The sequence below is a fragment of the Columba livia genome, chromosome 1 (genome assembly GCF_036013475.1).
Source record: "Columba livia isolate bColLiv1 breed racing homer chromosome 1, bColLiv1.pat.W.v2, whole genome shotgun sequence".
NCBI classification, from domain to species: Eukaryota; Metazoa; Chordata; class Aves; order Columbiformes; family Columbidae; genus Columba; species Columba livia.
The window spans coordinates 72,338,415-72,353,061 of NC_088602.1; the positions used below are offsets into that span (position 1 = coordinate 72,338,415).

Genomic DNA, 14,647 nt, shown 5'->3' on the forward strand with positions numbered 1-14,647 from the left:
ACCAACCCCCTGAACTACTGGAATGACAACACTTTTGACTTACTGTCGATACATCTACTGATCTGGTCAATTACACTTGAATTTTTCTTTTCTAGCCCCTAAACCACCACTTTTGGAGCCTAAAATTTCTCAGATGCTTGAACAACCAAAAGCAACACTAGGTAATACATGTTTCTGTAGCTGTTGGTCACTCTTCATTGCAGTCCAAGCCACAGTTTGTACTCTGCCACTTTATCTCACAGCTTTTACTATACTTAGTCCATTTCTCTGAGAGAGGAAAAAATTTGCTAACTTAATGAGAGGAACATTTTGATGTGATTGTAAGCTACAATTACATATTTTAAATTTACTTACTGACTTCTATAATGAAGAAAAAACAGGGATTTTGCTGGGGTAGTGAAGTCTTAGAAAGATTTTTTAAGAAGCCTTCTTAGTAAATCTGATTTTGCTATTTGCTTTTGTTCCCAGTTTCCATTCATTGCTTCATTTCAGGCTTGAAGAATGTGATTTTTATGCAATACAGTAGAAAGGATGACCTTATAATCCAGTATATTTCTTTCAGCTCCTAAAGAGGCAAAACTTACACCTTCTGCATCTAAACCTAGACCATCTGCCAGACCCAAAAAGCCACGAACTAAACCTGGTAACTAACTTCTATAGTAAACGTTTGCTATAAGGTATCACTTAAGTAATATACTTCAGTTGAAATTTATTTAAACTAAAGAAGTGTGAAGCTCAGCACTTAATCTTCAGAAAGATAGACACTGGGGCGAGCAGTGCAATTTGAGGATTATTATTTTTATATTGAACCTAAATAAAAAATAAAGCAAAGCAAGAAAATTTTGAACTTTTATATCCCAAAGCAGGAAATCGTGTGGCCAGGAATAGAAACAAATTGCTTTCCTGGGTTTTGTTTCAAAATAACCGGTTTTCCAACTTAGTTCAGCATAGGGTCCAGAAAATGCAAATTCTTCTGCTTTGCTGATGATTATAGCATCTTACCTAGAACCACAGAATTCATACTGATTCTCTGATTATTAATGCATATGTAGACCTAGCTGAAACTGTGGAAATAAGAGTGAAATTCTGCTCTGGGGTTCAGTAAAGACATATTTTATGATGGCAAATGAAATTGCACTTTCACACAAGGGTTGGATTTGGTCTATGATGTATGTCAGAGAACAGAAGACATCTGGCATTTTCTGGAGCTGAAGAACAAGTGAATACAGTTACAAAAAGATTGCTAGTGTTCTGTGGTTTATAATGAAGTTAGAAAGCTTAAAATTGCAAAATTGTATATTGTAAGAATATATTACTTAATCCTGGAAGAAATCAGACAATATTATTAAATAATTTCCAGATTATTTGTAAATTATTTTTTTTGCTCATAAAAATAATTACTCTCTTCAGAGCAAATAATTCTTTGTGAAGCTTGTTAACTAAATGGTATTTATGACTGGGAACTGTCTCAGAATAGTGTGCATAATTAGTTTTTCATGGCAATCACAGTTTCTAAAACATTTTTAGTGTAGGAAATCTGGTATTGTATTACTAGAATAATTACATTTGTTTCTGCTGTAGGTACCTGTATCTGAATGTAGATGTGAATTTTGCATGAAAGAGAAAAAAAAACAACTCACTTGGAAACTTGCATAAAATTGTTTTTCACTCTTGGACTGCCAAGACCAATATTGCATATTCATGTTTCTGCAACAAAAGGATATATAACAAGTTTCTGTACAACAGCAAAGAAGGTGGCATGAGTCTATATTTGTATGCATGCTGCTTCTTTGTCCTTTCCTTGCTAGCGGTTTCGCTGATCAATCAGCTTGAATCCTAAGAGAGACTTTTTAATTGTAATTAAGCTTGTAATGATCTTCCTGTAAGTAGGTATTTGTGAATATGGCATTTGTTCTGATGGGACCAATGATTCTATTTTTGTCCAGAAATTATTATTTGAGGCATAAAATATGCAGTGCATGGGAATAACTTTGCTTTTGGGTAGATGGCAAAATAGTCAAAGAGCAGGATCATCTCTGTATTACAGCGTAACTGGGAAGTTCAGCTTAAATTAGAAACTTGTGTCATGACAGTAGTTGTCACCTTTCCTTAACAGTGAATCAAAATAATTAATAATGTATGTCAAACTCATACTTGATCAATGACTTTCTAATGACCCACTTTTTGTCAAACAGAATTCCTGAATCTTAATTTTGGCTCTCATTCTTAATTAGATTTTTGTACTGTTTCTGATAAACAGTTTGTCTTTTTACAGTGGAGTAAAAAGCTTCATTAAAAAAACCCCATATAAACAATTTTCAGTTTTCCCAACCAACTGTACATACTAGTGAAAGTTTGCAGTTTCATTTTTTTTGATGTTTGGGTAATTGAATCTGTAGCTTGCATGTAAAAACAGTTCTTGTTGCCAATGTGTTCATGTCCAACCCTTATACTCGTATTATTGTTAGCATTAACCTCTCTATCTAAACATACTAAGTCCTCAGTTTTTCAGGAAGGGATACTACAATGGATTTTCTACCATGCATCCAGCTCCACTGCAACATTTTCTTTCCAGAAAATTCTAGTTCTTCATATGCATCCATGCACTGCTGCTTGTGTGATATGAGATTTTTGCAAGTGAACCGCAGAACTGTTTTAACAACAAATAAGCAGACCTTATCTATTGTAGAGTGGGATCTCAACCGCCTACTATTTGTTAATTTCTACAGTCTCAACACAGTACTGAAGTTAATATAAAATAATGTTAGATAGTTTGGTGCACACATGAAACTGTTCCTTTTACAGCCTTCTCTCTCATACTAGGACTGTAAGGGTCCTGGAAAGACTTCTAAACATGGAGCTTCTGACATATAATCATACCAGAGAACAATGCCTTCTCAGCCTGCTTGATAACTTGGTGCATGTCTTTCTTATTATTATCTGTCCTTCAAAGTTTTGGTTACCTCGTTGCTCAGTGCTTGCAACCAAATTACCTGATAAATTGTTCAATAATATCAAGAGCAACTTTTATGTCAAAAGTCCTGTTTTATTTTCTGGGAGTTTTATTCAGATGCTCTGCTTTCAGAAAGGTCAGAGGAAATGAAAGGCATTTTATTTCCTCCCAATCCTATTCTCCTCTCATCATGATTCTGAGAAATCCATCTCCCAGACCAGAAAAGTCTTTATGAAATGTGAGAGATATATCTATTAATGAATTTATTTTAAATGCACCGAAAAATAAGCAATTACCAGAGACTTTCAGAAGCTCTTCAGGATTGGGAGCAGGATGGTATTGTTGAATTTTACATTTAAAAAAAAATAAAACAAAGAAATGAAAGAGAAAAACGGATTTGAATGATTTAATATTCATCAGAAAAACATGGTGCAATGAATATATGGCCCTAGGTTAGTTCTGTAAGAATGTGCAAAGTACCTAATTTGTAGATTAGTGTGCTTCTTATTGGATTTCCCTGCTTGGATTTAGATCTAAGTGCAGTGCTGCCAGGTGTAGAAAAGCAGTCCCTAGTTGTTACGTAGGTAAAAATTGCCTTCTGATCTTTGTAATGACAGAGCAGTACTTCTACATGCAGCAGTTCAGAGAAGAACTTGGCAAAGAACAAAGGGATCCTACTAGTGAATGTTTTTTCCGTAGTTACTTCTGTGTGTTCTCATTCTTCACCTTTTGACTCCAACTCATACCAGAGCCTTGTGGTTGGGAGAAAGAACTGTTGCACTGGCTGAGTTGGATTTTTTTTTCTTTTAAAAAGAATGATGTTGTCACCTCACATGAGCCGCTTCATTCATTATCGTTTTCAACAACATGGCTTTAAAGAGGCTTGTGTTGAGGAGAGGTTTACCTACCCAGAAAATGTTCCTTTAGAGATCCAGTTCCCAAAGAACATATGAAAACTTCATAATTACTCTCTGTCAGATTTTTTTTTGGTCAAGTTTTCGCTTCCCAGGAAAGCTTCTCCTTCCAAACCTCAAGACTTTTTTGCAGCCCGAATAGCCTTTGACAATACTGGGTAGTTGCAATGTCCCTTCACTAACTCAAAGAATGGTTGAGGTTGGAAGGGGCCTATGGAATTCATCTGATGCAACCCCATGCTCAAACAGGACCTCCTAGAGATGGTTGCCCAGGAACATGTCCAGACAGGTTTTTAATATCTCCAGGGACTGAGGCTCCACAACCTCTCTGGGCAAGCAGTTTACTAAACAGTCTGAATTATTTATCTTGAAGACATTTTCGAGTATTTCCTTTCTTAGAGTAGTTGCAAAAGTGTCAAATGCATCAATCATAAATTACAAAAAAGTCAGTAAGTAAGTGAGGGGAGATACAAATTCTAAATTAAATACGTCAGTGCTTTTATTCAGATGTTCAAACTTAAACACGGTCCCCCAAATATAATCCCCTCATCATAAGCCTTTCTGAAAGGAAACAGAGACTTTTAAATTGATAAAGTAATTTTATATCTTGACTGAGGAAGCTTTAGAAGTTTCAGGTCTCAAATTTTATTGTATTTTAAAGTTTTAAGGTAACTTTTTCTAAATGAGGGTAATTGTGAGTCTTAAAACGTTTATGAACTTCAACATGACAATTTGTCAGTACATCCAAAAATAAAGTTTGAGGCACATTGTATTCACCTATCATTTTTTCTTTCGTTATTAAAATCTGTACCATGATAGGGGGAGAGCACCAGAAGGTATAGGTAATAAGACATAGGCTGAGAAGAGTCAAAGCAGAGTAAACAAGTGAAGTAAAGTTTGAAGGTCCAGATAAACATATTCATTACTTAATTATTGTAGATGTATTTATTTATAGTTTCCAGATTCTTTGGATTCTTTCCTTTCAAAGCTAATTAATTACTCTGGATAGAGATGGGAAGCTTTTTAACTTGATTATCTAACGTGCTGTAGCACTAGGTAATCTACTGGGATCTTCCTGTGACTTGGCAGTTATTTACACCTGAAATCTTTCACATCTAACCTTTGCATCACTGTTGAAGAAACTCAGCAAGATTAATAGATTTACAAAAGAAAAAGATTTCTATGGAAGTGTTTCTTTTCAGTGGTCCACAGGCAGGAAGAAAGGAAAAAATATGACAGAAAAACAGGAAGATGAAGTCTCAGAGAGATCCTCTGCCAGTGGTGTTCCTGTAGCATAAATGCACTCAAATTTTCAAAGAGCAGCAAAAGCTGCACAGTGTAGTTACTGTTCCTTAAGAACATTCAGTAAATTTATTATGTACTTGATGTTTCCATTTGAATAGTGGGAAGGAGGTGGATTTTATTTGGGAAGCAAGAGCAGCTGAGCCATACCAGAGGTTGAGAAATAGATGTAGATGCACCTATATTTTTCTCAAGAAAATTATCTTTATTCCAGCAGCAACCATTCCGGTGTCAGTCACTACTAGGAGTCCCTACACATTTGAGCGTCCAAAGCCTGCAGAGGGTAATGATTACAAGTCATCTTTAGTCGTTCTTCTTTTCGCTGGTTTGATAATATGTGCAGTTGAAAACCGTTTCCTGTAGGCTTCTTGCTTATTCACATGTGGTCCAAACCCAAGAAATGGAAATATAGTCTTGGTGCCTTATTATTTCTCCATGTTTCTAGTGTGGAGATACTGTCTTCTAAAAGGCAGGTTATCTCTTCAAAGGTATCTGACTAGAAACTTCAATTACATTAGAAAAGGAAAGTGTAAGAAATATTGCAAGAATAAAGATTTTATGAAATATAAAAATAATATACATAATCTGAAAATCACATTTAAACTACAAACTGCTGAACAATTTCTGCAGAAAGGGGAACACTTTGTTGCACATAACCAAGTTTTTGCCAGTATCTAAAATCACCATCCGCGTATTTGGAGCCCAAATCATCTGCTAAGACTCAAACATCTTAAGCTAAATCTGATGTATTGGGTTTTGTGATCCAAATTATAAGAGGATATAATGAGAAAAAGATTAAAAGGCTTTATTAAAATATATTTTTTCAGATATTTATATAGCTGTACCAACAGCAGGCTTTTAGTCCTCTGCTTGACTCCTCAATTTAGAGGAAAAATTAAACTGTTTTGTCATGGTCAGCATGCCACTTTGAAATAGTAGCAGACTTCAGATTGGGGATACCTAACGTTTTTGCATATCAAGAGTCCCTTGCTGTCACCAAGTTAAACTGTGTGATCTCTTCCCTTGCTTGCTCTAGGATTTACTGATTTCCAATAGCAAATTTTTGCTTCTGTTGCCATCAATTTTGTGCAATTATATTTTTCTTATTGAACCTGTATTATTAGGAAGTTTGATTGTTCATGGTTTTAAAACATAGAAGTTAATGTGAAGATCTGTGTCACTGTGGTGTAGTATTAGCATCTGCTTTTCTACTTACCAGTGGAGCAATTTTAAGTTTTTTGGAGTGTGTTCCATACTTACCTTGTCACACTGTTTCTGTTGCAGTCTTGGAACCTATTACACTTAGAATTGAACAACCAAGGTCAACGATAGGTAATGATATTTCCTTTGCAAGCCGTGGTGTTTGCTTTTTTCATCACAGAAACCATCACTGAAGTTAATCACTTTATGCCTTAGGATTGTTTCATTAAACTTCAGTTTTCTTCTAGGTAATTCTCTTGCTTAGCATTCATGACAGTTGGTCATACTTCTCTCTTCACAGTTGGAATGTCTCTTTTTTTTAAGAAAACGATGCTGACAGCTCTGAATCACCTTTAGCATAATTATGCTTGTCTGCGCTTGTCCCAGCTTTTTATTCAAAAAAAATAAAACCCGAGCTTCAAAAATGACTAAAATTCCACTCACTTGCCTGGATTGTTGTAAATACATGGACATTATTACCTGACTTTCTTTCCTGCTTCCTATAAAGAGACGTTTTTTCTCTGTTGCAGGTGTGAAGTTTCTTTATTTGTGTGTTCAACTTGATATCACACAGTAATTGCTGTGCAATTTAACCAACTTATTACCCTCATTTTCTCTTCCAGCTCCAAAGGAGAGTCAGCGTGTTCCTTCTAAACCTAGAACTTCACCCAAACCTCATATCCCACAAGTCAAAGATGGTAAACTCCTTTGTGTGATTGTTTCTAATACAGTTTATGTTGGATTGAAATGTATTTCTGAGCAGCTGTTTAGTTATCTGAGCCAGTTAAAACATAATGGGGTTCTGTTCTGCTGTGTGTTCAGTAATTTTTTTGCATTTTTCAGGAATAGTAACATTCACTAGATATTTTTCATCATGCAAAAGAATAAATCTCTGCTACTTCATGGCAGCAGAATGAAAAATATTGTTCTTAAACTCAGATTACAGTAGTAACTATAGCAAATACCCTGCAATTAAAGTATATATTATGGCTGCTTAGGTGGTACAATTCTTTCCTACATTGCTTTACATTGTTGGAATAAATACATTTCCCTTTTAAATCACAATTACTTAAATTTCTTTACATTATTATTTTCTGCATGAATGACTAAATTACCCAGTGTATAGTTACTATTTGTTAATAAATATTAATATTTATTAGCATTAATGATCATTTATGCTGTATTCCATTTTTATCCTATGTCATTAAAAGTGACTGCAGTTGAATTCAGTGGTGGGCAGAAAAAATTACTCTCTTGGATATAAAATATCAACATTTGTTATCTTTTGATAAGTGTGAAAAATCTCATGATAATCACTTTACTGAAGATCTTTAAACTGTAGACACGTAGCAATATTTGTGAAAGCTGATGTCATATATTAAATATGACTTCCTTACATAGAAAACAGTCAAAATCCTTGTTCTCCCATAATTTTTTAACCATGGAAGCTGATTGTAAAACATTGTTTCCAAGCTATAACTTAGAATGCAACACCTCATAAACTCAGATTTTACCTCTGTGGCCATTTTTCATTATTATGATAGTCTGGCTTTCTCAAAAAATGTTTTTGTCACACAGATGTTACAGGTTCGCATTGTTCTATGGGGTTTTTTTTTGGTGGTTGTTTTTGTTTTTTTTTAAGTTACTGTTTCTTCAAGAATCTGTAATAAACAGAACATTTTTTACAGCATCATCCACTTATCTTGTAATTGTCTTGAAAGATCCAAAGAATTTTTTTAAATTGTCACCCATACAGAAGAACAGACACAGAGAGGGATACCATTTCTATTGTGCCTCTGTTTCTAATGCAGGAAATGCAAGAAAATAGCATCATTTTTACATCCTTATGCCCCTTAAACATCCCATTTTATTTTAGATCCACACCAGTTTGGAGCTGAAATATGTAATTATGCAATGCAATATGCTGTAATGCTCTTTAATAATATAGCATCCAGAAAACATGCAAGTGGTCTCTGATTCCAGTTGTATATATAAACTGCATTTGAAATATACCACAAAGGAAAGAGATTTGTGTCACTAAAAAGCCATTTTCTGAATAAGGGAGTGGTACATATTTGCATATCTCTTTGAAGGCCAGGAGAGAAATAATCTCACATTGTGTTTCAGCTTATACTGCTTTCTCAGATACTTCGTTTAATATAATGGTTTATGTATGAGGCAGTATATATAGTATTTAATTCAAAATGCAGTTATTAGACAAGTAATACTAATTGTAATTGGAATTCAGTGTTCATAATAGCTTTTATGTTTTGTTTCTGATACAGTCCTGGAATCTATAACCCGTAGAACTGATCAGCTAAAACCAACAATAGGTAACAGTTTTACCTATGAGGCATCATCCCATTTAGCTTTTTTCTCAGTATACACTAAGCATCATAAGTACATCTTCATTGCAATTCACTGTTATATTTTTTTACTTTTAAATTTAGTCCTTTTATAAGGCTTTCTTTATAGTGATTTTTACGCTTACAATTCATAATCATCTTGTTTGTTTTTTCTCACACAAATGTGTTCTATAAAGTGGGTGGAAGCACCACAATCTACCTTTGACTACATGTCTCTGTCATGTGCTGCTTCATCTTTTATACTGGTCCATCCATACTGGCCTTGCTTTATGTTATCCTGTTACAAAGGTTCTCCATCAGCACTGTTTATTTGTGTACCAGACATCTATACTTCTCCATCAAGCTCATACAAGCTTTTTGTGTTTCCAAAGGGTCCAAAAGTTCATTTTTAATATTATGCCATCTGTAGGTCTCAGTTCTTGAAATATTTTAATAGTTGCATTTTTTTTTTTTTTTTTTTATTTCAGTTCCAAAGGAAATACAGCGTGTTCCTTCCAAGCCTAGAACACCACCGATTTCAGAGGTGCCACAAACCAAGCCTGGTAAGTACATCGTTTCTTTATCTTATCATACTGATACCTGTGTCTTACAAATTCTACTGTGATCAGTTGAGCTTCAAGTTTATATGTATCCCTTGGACATACGTGTTTGAGCATTCCTTGAGGGTTAAGATCCAGTATCACATGTCATGACATGTGGAATTTATAAGCAACCTGGTAAGTCTGAAATTATTTTTACATTTGAAGTCAGTGAAACAGTGGGCACTTTCTCTGCAGTTCTTGGTGAAAATAGGTCTTTTCTTTGTGAATTCGCATGCGTTTTGGGAAAGCAAAGGTGGAAAGGAGGGGTGTCATTGCAATGAGGAAGAGTTTTTTTCTGTATTTCTCAAATTGAATACTGGGGTTTTTTTTCTTTCCAAGACACAGTCATTCATTTGTGCTTTTCAGTTCACTTTTTCATAGCCCTTACATTGTTCAGAGATTTAAGAGTGTGTGATACTTTCTATAATGTTGTTTACACATCTTGGAATAGAGCAATATATAACCCTGGGCTAATTAAGTGTGGAGGAAGAAAGTTAACTCAGATTAGCAGTTTCATGAGGTGTTGCAGTGGGTTGACCCTTTGCCAGCAACTAAGCACTCACTAGCCACTTGCTCGTTACACCCCACAGTTTGGGGGAGAGAATCACAAGAGCAAAAGAGGAAAAAAAAAAAAAAAGATCATAGTTTAAGATAAATATAGGTTCACAAGTGAAGGATAAAAAGAGTGAAAAAACCCAAGTGATATAAAGACAACCACTTACCACAGACCAATGCCCGTCTTCGGAAAGACCACCCCCCAGTTTTGTTGCTAAGCATGACATTATATGAGGTGTAATATCCCTTTGGTCAGTTTGGTTCACCTGTTCCAGCTGTGTCCCCTCCTTGCATCTTGCCCACCCCCAGCCTACGTGCTTGCAGACTTGCAGACAGAGTGAAAAGCAAAGTCCTTGTTGCTGTAACAAGAACTATTCAGCAGTAGCTAAATCATGGGTGTGTTACCAACACTGCCTTGGTCACAAGTCTAAGACAGGCTACCACAGGGTGTGCTATGAAGAAAATAAACTCCATCCCAGCCAGACCCAGTACTGGGTATCCAAGGTATATGCAGAATTAGATGGTGCTGCTGGAGAAATGGGCAGAAAGATGGCAACTAGGATTCCTTTTCCCCCCAATAAGTCTGCATCTGTTGTTTGAATCAAAACCTTGAACTAACTCAGGAAAGTGTATGACAGTGAAAAACCACCCACAATTTCTTTGCGGCTTATTACAAAGGCTTCAGATTTATATTTGGCCTCTGTTCTATATTGGAGCTATTGCCTTGAACTGGGAGCAATTCTGAGTGGCATAATACTCTGACACGTATTGAGTTTCAAGGAGGAGTGACCATCTGTCATTGGCTGTAGTAGGGATGGTATGGTCACTGTGGAAGTACTGATTGTAATGTTTTGATTGTTCTTAGTAATACTTCTTTTGGGTCTTTTTTGCTTTGTTTGTTTGTTTGTTTTAATTTTCTGTTTTGTTGGTTTTGTTTGTTTTTTGTTTTTATCACACTAATGTAGTTCTGGAACCAATTACATTTGGAACTGAGAAACCAAAGTCAACAGCAGGTAATGATATTTTCTCACTTGAATAGTCATGTTGCCTTTCCTCTTCAAACAAATCATTACGTGTAGACCTGCAAAAATTTGTCACCTTTCTTTGTATGTGCCTTAAGAATTTAATAGCTCTTTTCTCATTTTCTACAAAACAATTGAGGAGGATCCTTGTGCCTTTCAAGTTGTTATGCACATAACATAGGGCAATTTCCTTCAATATTTAATGATAAGAGGCAGAGGGCAGATCTGAATTAACTAAAGGATCCTAACTTCCGTGTTCTCAGTCATACTGTAGAGGTGGCACCATTATAGTTAGTTTGAGTGAGCAGAGTTGAGTGCTATGAGTTTTATTTCTCTGCTTCCCTTCCCCTCCTGTTTTACTAAATGAAATTCAGTCCTTCATAGAGGTCTGAACAATAATTCTGTTGCACTCAACCTCAATTCCACTGTCAGAACTGAACCACTTAATTGATCTTTAAGTTACATGATTCCTTGAGGCAAATAGATTATTTGACTAAGAAATTTTTATTTAAAGCTAGTACTGTGAATCATTCCAGTACAACCTCCATTACAAAGCAGTGGTGCCTTTGTATTTGAAGTTACTTAGCTCTCTTCTTTGTTTATTTTTTTTAAGTCTTCTTAAATAGAACAAATAATTCTGTGACAATGCTTAGTTGATTATTTTGATGCTGAAAAACCTTCTCTTTTGCATCACTTTCATAGAATATCCTTGTTTCAAATCTTTGCTCTGTTTTTGTTGACTGTTATGTGTGGACACTTATACCTTGGAAGTTTTATTACGGTAAAACCCAGTTTCTTTCTTATAGCTCCTAAAGATACACATCTTGTGCCTTCTAAACCTAAAACATCACCCAGTCCACGTGTTCCTCCAACTAGAGCAAGTAAGCTTATCAAAATTTTTCCTTTTAGTGCATGAAAGTTTTATCTGATTGAAAACAGTCAAAATTCGTGAGTTATCTGAAGGTACACAAATACTTATTGAATAGGCTGTATTTTACTCTTATAATCAAGTTTTGCTATATAACTATCCTGGAACAAGATAGATATTTATATAAGTCAATAACTTTGTGTTTGTATTGTATGTGTATTTTCTAGTTACTCATCTACCAGTGTAAAATTACAGTACCCTCCTGTTCCAAAAACTTTGGAAATAGTTCTATCTATTTAAAATTAGTGATATATTTCTACCTCTCCTCTGCTTAGACTGCTTTGCTAGAGATTTTGTTTTAATGCAAAGCTGATTTGAATAAGAAGCAGATTTTTTTAATATGAAACACTTGAGAAGCACAACTAGGGGAACTGTTAGAACTACAGCAGTTTACTTTATGGAAAGCTCTGTTTGACAGAGCTGAGAGGAGTAGAGAGTTAATCCAGCACCGCACTGTAGCAGTCACTTTGTCTTTAGTCTCCGCATTAACATAATACTGATTGCATTGACAGGAGATCTCTGTGGTTATTTTCAAATGGAAGAAATACTTCCTAAAAAAATTCTTTGCAGAAAATTAATCTCCTATCAGGAAGATCATAACATGTTGAATCACCATCCTCAATAATATGTTTAAAACTTTGCTCATCTTCAAAAGGTCCAAAAGAAAGTCGACGAGTTCCTTCCAAGCCCAGAGCATCACCAAGTCCAGATGTACCACACACAAAACCTGGTAAATACATTTTTGGTTTGTTGTGCTAGAATATTCAGGGTTTCTTTTGGGTTGTCTTTTCTCAGCGAGTCAAGTGTTGATTAACATCTCCTCGTATTACAAACAAATAGATTCTCTAATTATCATTAATTATGTGTTTAAAGGAAGACAGAGCTGTTCTTTATTTTCAATGTCTGAGTTTTAATGAATTGTATATGCTTTTCAGCCACATGACAGCTGTCACTGATTAATAATCTACATAGCAGGGTAGACAACATACAAACATTCTAATAATGTTCTTGGAAGAAATTGCATCTCTTCTGTGCCTATCAAAAGATGCTTAGAAGAAGACGTATTTGAGGGGGTTCATGTATGAATCTAAATATCTGTAACTGAAACCACTCAAATGTTTTTATGTCCTGGTAATGGAATTTGATCCTTAAAAATATACTTAATAGGGACTTAAATACTAGTGAACTGCCAAACTTCTGTAATTCCTGATGGTTCTGAAAACATCAGTTGAACCTTCCTTTTGGGTGAGTGTGTATTCACTAATTAAAAAAAAAAAAAAGTATTTGTTCCAATTTGAAAATAAATCAGTCATGCAAAAGGGAGTATTTTTACCCTTTTGCATATACTTATCGTTAATTCTGTGTACATTCTTGTTTTTTATGAAGTTTTGGCAACTGCTACATTTACAAGTGAACAGCCAAAGACAGCAACAGGTAAAGATGTTACCTTGGACTGGTCATTTTTGGTTTTTTGCTGCTGCTCCTTAGACCAAAGATTATATCTCATTAGTCTGTTTTTCACTTATCACCTGTTTGTGGTTTTAATTTATTTTCTTTTCCTCTCATTGAACTTAATTCTACTCTGTTTCAGGTACTGAAAGATTCATACCTGTTTTGTTGTCTTCACAGAGAATTTCTTGCACCCTCATATACTTTGTCATTCCTTTGACACTTATAGGAGACAAGCATGCTGTGGGTATTGCAGATATGAACTCTGAAATACAGATGGAAAAATGCCCACTATAGTTGTCTGTGTTCTTTCGGTTTTAGTTGCTTGACTCCAGATTTTGTTTACTTCATCAATTTTCCACCCGTGTTTTCATTGATGATTTTCTTTCCTCTTTAAATTCCTCTATGTATCTGATACTCGATTTTTCAGTCTCTCATGTAAGGATCTTGTTTTTCTTTGCAAGCATGAGGCATGCAATAAACCTAATTTCTGAAGAGTATAAACCCTTAAAAAAGGTCTTTTCTTTCAGCTCCCAAAGAACCACAATACGCTCCCTTTAGACCTAAAGCACCTCCCATCCCAGATGCTCCACACAGAAAACCTGGTAAATTATCTGGTCTTTTGTCAAGTTGCAGTTGATAACTGAGCAACTGCTTTCAGGGCCGGCAGTGGGGGGAGTTGTTAAGAGTACATTTGCTGTTACCTTGGTATCATTCTAACTTAAGAAACCTCTGCAATGCTGCAGTTAAGTTGTACCACTGAAACTACAACAGTTCCAGATTTACATTTTTTTAATATTATGCAGATATTACCAGAAGAAGCAATAATAGTTATCTGTATGTTTAAATCAATGACAAGTTATTCACAGCTTATATCTCAGCAACACGCTTCAGTTGTTTGCATTGTGTTTTTGAAGCTCTTATGAGAGAAGACTCCTCAAGCAGTTGCAGTGCTTTTCCTTTGTTATCCACCTTTTCATCCAGATTAGACTGAGAAATCACTTCAGTTGTATTTCAGTGAGGAGACTCCTTATGAGAAATCTGACTGACCTGCATAAGACAATCAGTGGTTTCACTGAAGGGTTGTTATTGTTATTTTTTCAGTATCTAGATATTAAAAACAAAAAGAAAGAACTCTTTGTAACCATAAATCTCTGAGGGTAAATGGCCACTGCTTTTTTGAAATATCCCTTTCCTGGTGGATATAGTATAGTGCTGAAGGGTTTTTTTGAGGGGGTGGGAGGGAAATGGAGAATCTCTTAATTATTCTGAGCATTTTTTCCAACAGAAATCATTCCAACCTTCCACGAACCAGAAACTACTATGATTCCTCATATTCCTGAAAGAACAAAGGCAACATTGGGTAATCATGTGTAT

General features: G+C 35.2%; 1 protein-coding gene across 50 annotated transcripts in view; it reads left to right on the forward strand.

Annotated features, from left to right (window-relative positions):
- ABI3BP (ABI family member 3 binding protein) overlaps nt 1–14,647 on the forward strand; it is a 166,227-nt gene that overhangs the window by 103,328 nt on the left and 48,252 nt on the right. For 24 of the 50 annotated variants that reach the window (XM_021293209.2, XM_021293214.2, XM_021293218.2 and 21 more), the window contains 13 exons: nt 96–161; nt 563–643; nt 5,384–5,452; nt 6,454–6,501; nt 6,993–7,067; nt 8,655–8,702; nt 9,203–9,277; nt 10,837–10,884; nt 11,700–11,774; nt 12,477–12,551; nt 13,208–13,255; nt 13,801–13,875; nt 14,559–14,633. In XM_021293209.2, coding sequence (XP_021148884.2) covers nt 96–161; nt 563–643; nt 5,384–5,452; nt 6,454–6,501; nt 6,993–7,067; nt 8,655–8,702; nt 9,203–9,277; nt 10,837–10,884; nt 11,700–11,774; nt 12,477–12,551; nt 13,208–13,255; nt 13,801–13,875; nt 14,559–14,633 — 858 coding nt within the window. The remainder of the gene's footprint in view (nt 1–95; nt 162–562; nt 644–5,383; nt 5,453–6,453; nt 6,502–6,992; nt 7,068–8,654; nt 8,703–9,202; nt 9,278–10,836; nt 10,885–11,699; nt 11,775–12,476; nt 12,552–13,207; nt 13,256–13,800; nt 13,876–14,558; nt 14,634–14,647) is intronic. The other 26 variants (XM_021293229.2, XM_021293230.2, XM_021293231.2 and 23 more) reach the window with 20 other exon arrangements.